At 37.0% G+C, this 11,227-nt stretch overlaps 1 protein-coding gene across 9 annotated transcripts in view; it reads right to left on the bottom strand.

The window, feature by feature from the left end:
- Positions 1-2,721: 2,721 nt before the first annotated feature.
- PPARA (peroxisome proliferator activated receptor alpha) overlaps positions 2,722-11,227 on the bottom strand; it is a 43,933-nt gene continuing 35,427 nt past the window's right edge. For all 9 annotated transcript variants that reach the window (XM_075162265.1, XM_075162255.1, XM_075162208.1 and 6 more), the window contains one exon: positions 2,722-10,496. In XM_075162265.1, coding sequence (XP_075018366.1) covers positions 10,249-10,496 — 248 coding nt within the window. In that variant the 3' untranslated portion in view covers positions 2,722-10,248. The remainder of the gene's footprint in view (positions 10,497-11,227) is intronic.

The raw sequence follows: 11,227 nt of genomic DNA, 5'->3' as shown, positions 1-11,227 counted from the left end.
AGGTGGCATTGATGTAAAACCACTTAGTCACACACCTTAAGAATATGTCTAGAATGCTCCCTAACCACCAGATCACGTTATTTACTCAAATTTTTGTTGGTCATTGGTTCAGAACCTGTTAACGCCTTGGTTAACATCTCCTCTTTTCTCAGCTCTTCCATCCATGTAATTTGTCGTATGTCAATATCTAAACTTGATCATTTTAGTAGAATGAACCGTGTGTCTGTTAAAAGAAATCAACGTTATTTCAATGAGTTATTTTTAGTTCTTTAGGACGTTTGAGTGTCCTAAAATCTTTCTCTTTTTTTCTGAACCTCTGAACCTATTGGTGTCCTCTGTTGAGGACTGGAATTTCTTGCAGTTACTAAGGAGCAATAATGGGCCTATTAGCACCCTTTTCAAGCTCTAGGTGCTTTAAGCCATAAAATACATACACATCTTTAATTGTGGGAAAAAAGATACATTTCAGAAGGCAACATTTCAGATTCCTTTTTTGCAGTAACAAGAGACTACACTTTCAAAGAAAGTGATATTAAACTTATTTAAAATGGTTGGTATTAAATTTCAGTTTCATGTTAGACACACCGACTTTAAAAGTTGTAGTGTATCTGTCTGCTCTGTACAAATAACGGAGGCGTATCCCAACTGTAAAGAGGATGAGACATGCTAGAAAGAGAACCACAGCACGTAAAATTGTAGTTTTATAATCAAGCTGACAAAAAAGCAACATAGTTATGTGAGATCACATAATATATTTATACCAGCAAATGTCTTTCTAAAACATTTTTTTATTTCCTGTATTTCACAATGTTTGCAACAGGTTGTATCTTAACTCTTAGCTTGAAAGTAGGTTTTAAAAGCCTGGCTAGTGCAGTTCCCATCTAAATGAGAATGTGCCTTTCAGTTGTATGACACGCAAGTCTGTCTTGGGAGTGGGAGATGCACCCACTAATGTGCTGGGGAGGATCTGGTGCCCCGAGCTGTTTTCCCTCCTGTTCAACCTCCTCGGTGCCCTGTAAGAAAAGTGCAGTTAACTCATTTATTCATAATCATTATCTTTGCCACCATGATACGATAGAAGAATCATTTAAAGCTCTCAGAAATGACCCTACCTTTAAGTACTTGTAACGTTGAACCGGAGGGGGGGTACACTCAGTATTAAAAGGGAAGCAGAATCTGTAACTACAGAATTTTTAATTTGGCCCAGTACAGCTCATTTATTTATCTATCTGGAGTACAACAGAAGAAGGCAAGTTAAGGATACCTCTGCCTCACAGTTACCTGGTTACGCATATCTTTTAGGTGAAGAAAAGCGTATGTCCAGCAAGTACCACGGAGTGGTTCAGTAGCCCAGGGCCGTTGGGTATGTTCTGTCATCTCTGGTCCATGCTTTAGGGAAAGAAGGCTGACCTACACGCAGTTTGGTACTTCCTGGAATGACAAAGGATTATAATCTGTGCCCAGCTGTTAAACCTTATGTATTCTATATTCTCATATTCCCATTGAACACGAGCGTTATGATCTCTGTTTCGTAATGTTTTAGTATATATGTGACTTTGCAGACCAAATGCCATCATGCCCAAACTTAACCAGCCATGAGGCCCACTCTTCAAGATATGCGCAGCCTTTACAGTTTGGTTTCATCAGGGTCTCCGAGTACTTTCTGCTGCTCAAAATCAGGCCTTCAATGCTCCTGAGCTCAGCTGACGAAGAAACGCAATTCTTTATCCTCTGCTGTAATTTTCACTTCAGCACTCTTTTACCAGCCTAATAAATCCCAGGATTCTTGAAGGAAAACAATTATCTGTGACATATCCTCTCAACTGATTTAATTGAAGCCATGCTCATCAAATTAGTTGCTACACTTCACGTAGAAGTGCATTCAATGCTTGTTGAATTCAACAAATGTCTCAAGCTGGTCGTACAATTAATGAGAATGGAAGGACACAGAGGATGGTGGGTCAGCAGACAAACTGATGAAATATATGCAATGTATATATGTATGTTACACACACATTCCTAATTTAAAAGGTGTGTCTTAACAGTAAATCTGTAAGCATCAGCACTTCAAAGAGGCTTCAAATATCATTCCACCTTTAAAATGCCCTTGCAATACACACATCTTATTATGTAGTAAACATACTCAATACAATTTGTTAACAGATATTTGATGCTAACCCAAAAAAATCTGGGCACCAATCCCATCAAAGGCTGCTTATCCTGTTCACTACTGAAAATCGGCATGATCACTCCCCGGTATAAAGTTAAGCAGCTAAGTGTTTTCTGAAGCAGGGCTTTGTATACCAAATTAAGGCAAATCAGGCTAAGGCAAAATCATTCAAGTTTTTAATTACAGTGGAGCAGGACAAAACAGACATTCATGCTCCTGTTACTACCGCGGAAGGAGCAAGGGGTGTCACCATTCCCCGGTGCGCCACCACCCTGCACTCCCCGGGTCCCGATTCTGCAAACATTTACACAGGCTATCAGTTGCGATCGTAAGTGGTTGTAGAAGAGCGCAGAACAGAACTGCTTTCGTGTACATAAAAGTTATTCATGCGTGCCCGGTCATTGAATGAGGGACTCGGTTAAGTCTTGGCAGCTGCTTTGGCTAACGTGCACGAGGCAGCCAGCAGAGGGTAACAAGTACGTTTGTTTTAAAACCATGACATTACAGTGAATTACTTTCCTGCAAATAAAAGATGAGCGCAAGTCATTAAATTCGCTTTTAAAAATACTTTTATTTTTTTTAAAACCATTAAGGCAAAACCATATTTCAAATTAACTGTGTTTACATTCAGTCTTAAAGGATGAGTTGGTTTTTCTTTTTAAAGCACATAGGTTCCTACCAGTCTCTATACAAACACTATGAATTCAACCTCTTATTTTTAAAGGAGACAGAAAAAAAACCAGAATGTAAAAAAGAAGAAAAATGTTTAGTTCAAGTTTTTTCATCCTAGATCAGTAGGCTGGTAACATTTGAGAATGCATCATCATATTTAGCTATATGTAATTTTTACACTCACAAGTGCAAGAGACACTGTCTTTCCTATAAACCCCTGTGAGATTAGGGCTTCCATTCTTTCTTGAAAATGTCATTTGCATTGTTCTGACAGAAAGAAACTTGGGAACTTGGCTTGAATTAGTGGTATTTTACTGGGAAACAAGCATTCCATGAGAATTAGGTTTGACTACTCCCTGCAAGACATGTCTGCTCTTTGTAAGTTCCGTGTTCACTGTAACAAAACGTACCCAAAAACTCCTAAAAATGCAGGTGACTGGAAACAATGACCCGTTTTTTTTTTTCCTCTTTAATATTGATATCTTGATTTAATTAAACACTTGTTAGATCTTGTGATTAGGGTTTGGCAACGTTAACAAAAATGTGCTTTTTTGTGTCGTATCAGATTACAGACAATTTAAAAGACGTGATAAAGGGTTTTAACATCATGATGTAATTAAACTCTTGTGTTACATTTCTAAAGAAAATCCAGAGCAATTGTTTGTAAAAGCTGTGAAATAGCAGGAGCAATATGAAATGCAGCTCATCCGAGAAGCTGATAAAACAGACTTTGTCGAACAGTTAAGAGGGGTGTTCCTGTTAAAATCCATAATATATTGATTAGATTTGTTTTTACTACGGAAATAACAAAGCCATAAATGTTCTTCCACTTCTGAAACCAGAGGAAAGTATTTGTGGCTACTGAGATGGAGCCATGGCTTCACATACCCGCCTATCCCACAGGATTCATTTCCCAGGGGAGAGGGATGCATGATTTGATCTGAAGCAGCTCCCTCCCACTATCTGCGCAACTGGCACCGGCGGAAGAGCCACGGCAGTCTGCTCCCGAACCGACTGCCGAACGGCGCTGCCCCTGAGCGCCCGTAGGTACCTGTCTGAACACCCACGTGGCACTGCGAGCAGCTCCGTTACTAGCAGGAGGGCAAAGGCACTGTGTCGCCATGGCGGCAACCCTACGCTACCGCGTGGCAAAATATACCCAGAGCATCTGAATGCGCCAGAGGTAACGAAGTGTGGATTTGAACAGCCTCTGCATGGTTATTTGCATATGAATCATCCACCAGAAGATTTGCTAACCTTCTTACGGTTCCTGTTGCACATCACAAACAGATTTTGAATGATTGTATTGCACTCCTACGCAGTAGGAGTAGAATGTAGTACTTCAACACTGCCAATATTTCAGCTGGTTAGTATTTTCCCACACCACCAATGTTTTTTTTCTTTCAAGTGTAAAGAACGCCATGGAACTTCTTGCATTGATCATAAGGCTGGTGTCTTTTCCACAATGGGCATTACTGTACCTGCATATCCAACCTGAGAAAATATACCAAAATACTTAAAACCGACTTTGAGTACCTTATGCTTGATCCTGCAGTCCTTATTTAAGGCCCAGCCTGTAATCAGACTGATCTCTTTCATGCATGCAGCCTATCCCTTGGGCAGAGGCAACTCATCTGAAATTGAGGTCCTAGCAATAGCAGTTCTGTTTTGAAACATCCTTGCCTTGGAATCTGACAAGATCGACTAACACAATAAAGGAGTTCCAGAAAAAACAAAACAAAACAAAACAGCTTTAGAAGCCGAAAAAGATTTAGAAAACCTGACAGTACGTTAGAGAAAACAAAAGAGGAAACACCCTTACCCTAGGATGGGTTTAGCTAACAATGAATTTATATCATGTATTTACAGTGTAAAGTGACGTATCTGCTTTAGTACCTTTTACAGGTTTCTTTTCATTGCTGCCTATGAAATTGAGAAAAGGAAGTAGCTGTAGGTTACCACAGGAAAGTCCAGTAGAGCTTTTACAAATATGACACAAACATCTTAGTAGACAATATACCTGTATGGTGACACTGATCAAGTGAAAATTTCACGTTGCAGCCATTGGGGGAAATAAAATTTTATCTATTGGCGAATAAAATGCAGTAAGTATAAATCATTGCTGGAACATTTGTAATACGCTGTGCTTTCACTACAGCAAAATAAAAGGTATACCTTTAAAAGGTCACTTTGTTCCTATATCAGGATTCCTTAGCAGGAATGCTGTAGGTGCAGATTGTCACACCTGAATCACAGGACACAGAATCCCTATGAACAGATTCTGAATTAATCTCTACTTAAAATCATGAAGGGAACACTCCTATAGAAAAGCCAATAATGGCATTTCAACATTTTGTTTTGCACTGCCAAATCACATATTTTAAAATACATCTATAAAAACTGCAGATCAACCTCAGTGCAGATAGCAGGAAATAATCCTGAAAACACATTGTTATTATTTCTAGTAAGCCACAAGTCAGTTCCTCAGAAAATATCAGTAATGGAGTACTAACAGAATGTAGCTCTTTATAGCTCTCTTTTCAGACTTTTAAGGAAAACGAACTACCGTGCTGTAAAGCAAAGATGAACTTAGTTCTATAAACTATCTTTCATATTGGTGGACTGGAGTTAAAACGTTAAAAATATTAACTCGATTTTGGGATTACAGCTCTTCCTCACCTAGACTTACTTTTACTAAAATTAAACAAGAGGAAGTCTATGGTCTATATGGAAATGTATTTAACATTCTGTTACATTTGTCAATACCAAACACTGGTAAGCTGCAGAATTTGTAATACTTCTTCACAAATGATACAGTAATAAAGATCAGACAGGAATAAATAGCAGTTTGTCTTTGACTTCAGGCCCATCATCCTTAGCTCATAAAAGTAAATCTTTCCTCACTGTACAAAAGGGTTCACAAGATAAAGTATGAAACAAATACTTAAATTAAATAATTTACATATTTTTTTCTTAAAGCACCTCTGTAATATAATTTAGTGAAAGTTTATACTTTGCAATTATATATTCTTGTATTTTACAAATTGAAACATGAAGAAATGGTATTACATTAAATTAAGAAAATCCCACAATACATATCAATAATCTTAGATCAAACCCACATATAATTTAAATCTCTAGTAAAAAGGATAATAAAGCTGATTAAACCTAGATAAAAAAATTATATGCAACTGATTATCAAGAAAGCACTTGAGATATAAGCAAACACCAGATAACCACACTACACCTTACATTTCAACACTTGCTAAAGGATTAGGGTTTTCAGGGAAGGACCATTATTTGTAAGACCTTATGCCTAAGCAATATCACAAGAGCTGCAAATGCATTTGTTAAATGTAGTTGCAGATTTTCAACTAAGTAACAGGGATGCTTTTAAGGAGAGACAGAGCTGAAATTGTTCCTCTTCAGACACAGTACAGGCAGCTACAACTGCTTTGTCTGAGATGGTCATAAGTCGTCCAGGCCTTCCGTTAGAAATAAGGAGGAAATTCAAATTTAATAGTATGTGACCCAGCTCTCGTGATGAATAAATCTCCCCAAGTTTTAGCAGTTTGAATAAACAAACAAATGTTTAGATGCTTATTATAAGCTCTTTGATTTGCAAACTTGTGCTAGCTCTCTCATGAGAACGGACTTAGTGCAACTGCTGGTATTTCCTAAATCTGCGCGGGCCAGAAATAATGCAAAAATATGCTCTTTGGCAACACTTCAGCTTTCTAGCAGCTGGCTAGAACCAAAGCACAAAGGCACATGGAAATGGCAATTAAATAAAAAAGAAGATTTCTTGAAATGTGAAGAAAGATTCATTTTCTGTAAGTGAAAACATTCCTACCTATTGTCTGTCAATTTGTGTTTAAAATGAAAGTGGGATTCTGAAATTTTAAAAGGTACAAAGTAACTGGTTTTTTTGTAAATGGCAGTTGTGTGCTGTTACACTGAGGACATACACCTTTAAAGAAAATACTTAAGAATGAGATAAAAATGAACATCAGATTTCCCTAACATTTGACAGAAAACCTTCCTTTTTTTTTTTCTTCCCCTTTGTCAAAGTACCTACGGCATCCCAATAAATAAAACACCCCCAAACAACCCTCAAAAATGAGTAAGCTGCAGGCTTGTTGAAAACTTAAGTCGTACCATTGTTTCCTAGGATTTTTCTCTATCCATCTGTTGTCTCTTGTCTTGAGCTGTTTGTGGGTACCTGGTTGCTAACCAGAGTTCTTCGGTGCTATGATAATAAACTAAGTTATGTTGATAAGAATCAGATCAAAACTATACCTAACAAGCCAGTAAATCTTTAATAATTTTTTTAATCCTCAAATCTGATCACTTTATTTCCCTCCATAGAATGGGTATTTTAAAACATTAGATGATCTGTGGAAGGTGGAGATGCTGAAGGCTCCTTAGTAATATATCTCAAACTAGTTCAGATTGCAAACTTCAAAAAAAACCCAAACACAAACTGAGTCATTTTGAAATCTAATTGGCAAAAGCCTGCTGCAGTCACCTACTGAAATAGCTACTGTACTTTGTTAAAAGTGTAATGTAGAAATTAAGAACTTCTTTTGCCCATTGACACTCGGGAAGTGAATTGTCTGCCTTGTGTCATTCTTTGAAGAGACTGTGGGTACGTGCACGGTGCAGCAGTGCGGGCAGTGGAATCTATCCAGAATTTTAGGCTATGTTAACATCTTGTTCATATTTCTGTACTTCAGAGATGCGTTCTTTCCATTTTTTTTCACTAAAGGTCTGCAATTTAATTTAAAACAGAAATCAAACTTCAGTGTCCAAGGAACTAGTCAAAAAATGCGTGCTGGTTTTCAAACAACAAACAAAACGGATCTGGAACGGGAAAAATGCAAATTATGCACTTTCCCAATGCTGATAATAGGAACCTGTTACAAGCAGCTGCTAATATAGCTGAACGTTATCCCTTCCAGTAAATGATGCTGGTTTCAATTCTTTATAGTTTTGCTGAGAATTTAAGTATTTATTATTAAATTTTCCATGTTTTTTAAAAGTTTCAATAAAGTGTTTTAGCCACTTTTTGAGAACAAGAGCAGGAAAAATAGTTTTTGTCCACACTGACTGTGTCTGATTTTCCTGAGAAACTTCAGCACTCCCAAACTATGGAACACAACTTTGAAATTTGCCCTTTGCATAAATCTGAGCTTTGGGGAAAAAAATTTCAGCTTATACTTTTTTTAGAAGATAAAACAGTTGGCTATTAGAGTTTCAATATGCCATCATAGAATGGCTGATATTTTGACAATTTTTTTGAGTAAGCAATATTGCATATCAATCATTTCAATGCTCAACATCTTATGCCTAAACCCCACAGTTCCTTAGTGACACGTAGCTGACTTGAAGAATAAAGCAGCATCATTGCTAAAATCCTCTTGTTATTTCTGAGGGCATACTACATACTGCTGTAAGACACAAAAGACAACCTATTTCTCATCTGCTGTCTCCTGGTAAAACCAACGGTCTTCTCTTAATGAAGTGTTAGAAGTAGCTGTAATGTAAGGCCTGTTCTTTCTGTGGCCAACTGGTGACAGGGAAGGGGAGAGACTTTTGTGCACATACATTTATTGTTTCTATCCTGCCCCAGCTGGTCACCAAATCTGAGGCCTATGCTTCAATATTTTACACGAAATACATCTGACACTAAAACCCCTGCTAATGACCATCGCCTGGATAAATACCAAATTGCTTTTAAACCTGTAATTTATCCAGTGTCTAGCCATGCCAGCGGGCCTGTAAAGAAACAAATGTTGTGACTAAAATAAGAATCATAGTGTGATGTTCTCACTTTATCAATCTTACTTAATTCTTGCAGTCAAGGTTTAAGATTCTGAAGTCTTCAAACATGCTACAATAAAACAAGTACAAAGTGTCCTCCTGTGCCACTGAAAGCTTAACTTGTGAAAAGGCTAAGATTGGCTCCTGAGATCTTTGTGTTATGAAACAAATAGTAAAATAAGGAAATAATAATGTGAAGTTACTATATTAAAAAATGAAAAGAAAAAGAAATAGCATAGTGTCTTGCATGCAACTAGCACTTTTGTGCAGTACTCTCTGATAAAAGATCCTGAAAATGGCAAAATCAAGCAGCTTCCTTATGGCTTACTTTGCAGGAGTAAGTAGTATTTTGCAGGAGTAAGTACTATTGTAAAATCATAGTTTGCTCTCAAGAACATGATAAACTTACTCTCAACTGTGCTCTCTTTCATAATATTACACAATCGACACCTACAAATGCCGTTCTTGGTAATATTGTCACCTTATCCACTATGGCTGTATGGACAAGGACAAAATTTGGTGAAATAATCTAGCTAATACTTCTCTCGACAAGGCCTAAGAAAGAAATATATCCAAGTGGATAATTGGAAAAAAAAGAAACAGTGTACTCATCAGAAAAGTAAACCGGTCCAAACAACTCTATACTGCCAAGATACTTCTCAAGAAAGAAGGTGCCTTTCCTATACAATCATTTCTTCAGAGTAAGCTATCACTGCACTACAATGGTGCACAGTTGAAATTCTTTTTTCTGGGCTAGGATCAGATTTTTCAGTCTCTCCAAAACTCTTGCTAATTCAAAATAGCATTTTTAAGTTCAAAACTGCATCTTGAGCTATTACAAGTTCTCCAAAACACACATGGCATGATACATTTTTCCTCAGAGACGTTTTCATATTTCCTTAAAACACTTTTGAAAAAATTTATCACATTTACTCTTCAAGAAACACCTGAATCTTTTTAAAAGACCCATCTTTTAAACATGCTCATCCTAAGGTATACTAATCTAATACTATATGAAGCTGTACTGCATTTCATGGAATTAAAGCAGCAGCGGATCAAAGGTCTTGCAATTTTTTTAGAAGTGTGTGTACAGTAATGTCCAACCATTTGATACGCCTAGACTGCTGTAAGAAAAAGTGTTAGTTGGTTCTCAGTAATTACCATTAGCCAAAAGTGCATAATCTTTATGATTGTGCATATACCTGGAGAGAATTTGCTGAATTTGTTATATTAATTCTAAAATGACTAAGCCAAGAGGAAATACAATTTTGTTCTTTTCTGTTACTTAACATTCTGATTTATTATACAAATATGTATTCCTTACCAATCTTCAAATTTCCAAATAGAAGAACCATTGTAAGACACTTCATGAGCACTATGATTAGTATTTTTCTGCAGAACTCTTCAAAAGAAGACAAAAGATCCCAAACCAAAAGAAGTGTAACACTCCAGTTACCCAGCTTTTAGATTTTTCATGCTCTGGACTGAGTGAACAGCAGATAACTGTGCAAGTAGTTTTGCTCCCATCTGTTACTAGTATTGCTCTTGTCTTTAAATATTGTGGAAAAAAGTAGTAAAAATCCTCAATACATATCCCTGTAGATTTCCTGTAGTAAAGGGTGTAAATGTGCATCAGATTCAGTCTTCTTAATTATCTGAACAAGCTGAGCATGCTCTGTGACAAGTTGTCGGAGGTCAGCCATTTTTTGGAGAAGTTTCGGGAAGAGGAAGATGTCATCAGGATGGTTGGTTTGCAAGTGAAGTTTCAGTACATGCACAATGCTCTCCTGCATTTTTTCAATGTGTCCTACATTTACAAGACCCGGACGATCTGTTCTCAAAACAAACAAAAGAATACATATCATAATTTTATAATTATTCTTTAAAGTAGGCTACTTTATAGATTCTATATTGTAGGCTCCAGTGTATATCTATATAACACACTCAGGGCAATGAGGCTCAAAATGAATCTTTTTAAAAAAAGAGAAGGAAAAAAAAAAGCTTGGCCAAATTTTTTCAATGCCCACAGTTATTTGAGGAGAGATTTCATACTACTAAATACAATCTGTGCTACAAAAGAAAAAAACCCGCACCACCCTCTCACCCCAAAAACCAGCAGAAGTATCCAGCCTAGGAATCCAGTTCTATATTCTGTATGTCCTGATAACAGAATTCAAACCGTAAGGATGGAGAAAGAAAGCATGTGGCTATTTCTAGAGAGTTCTTGAAGTTTGGTAGCAATACAGCAAGATATAAATAATAGGCCTTTATTCTTGGTTCCCATATGTATATTGCCATAGCACAAGTTATTGACAGGACGTAGAGAAGCACCTATTAAGGATGTTTCACACTTTCTAGTATATTATCTCATTTTCAGCTACTTACAGGCCTCTAATACCTTCACTCTCCAGATCAAACTTCTCTGTAAGAAGTCTGGGACAACAGACTAAATATGTTTCTTGAAAACTTAAGCTAGTTCCAAGGAGAAGGATAGAGGAAAAAAAAAAACAACCAACAAACATTTTGCCTGCAAAGAACTCTCTTGACTTTTGAAAACGTCAA

The sequence above is a fragment of the Calonectris borealis genome, chromosome 1 (assembly GCF_964195595.1).
Source record: "Calonectris borealis chromosome 1, bCalBor7.hap1.2, whole genome shotgun sequence".
Classification (NCBI taxonomy): domain Eukaryota; kingdom Metazoa; phylum Chordata; class Aves; order Procellariiformes; family Procellariidae; genus Calonectris; species Calonectris borealis.
The sequence above is the reverse complement of the archived record's forward strand: the minus strand, read 5'-3'. Positions and strand labels throughout refer to the sequence as shown.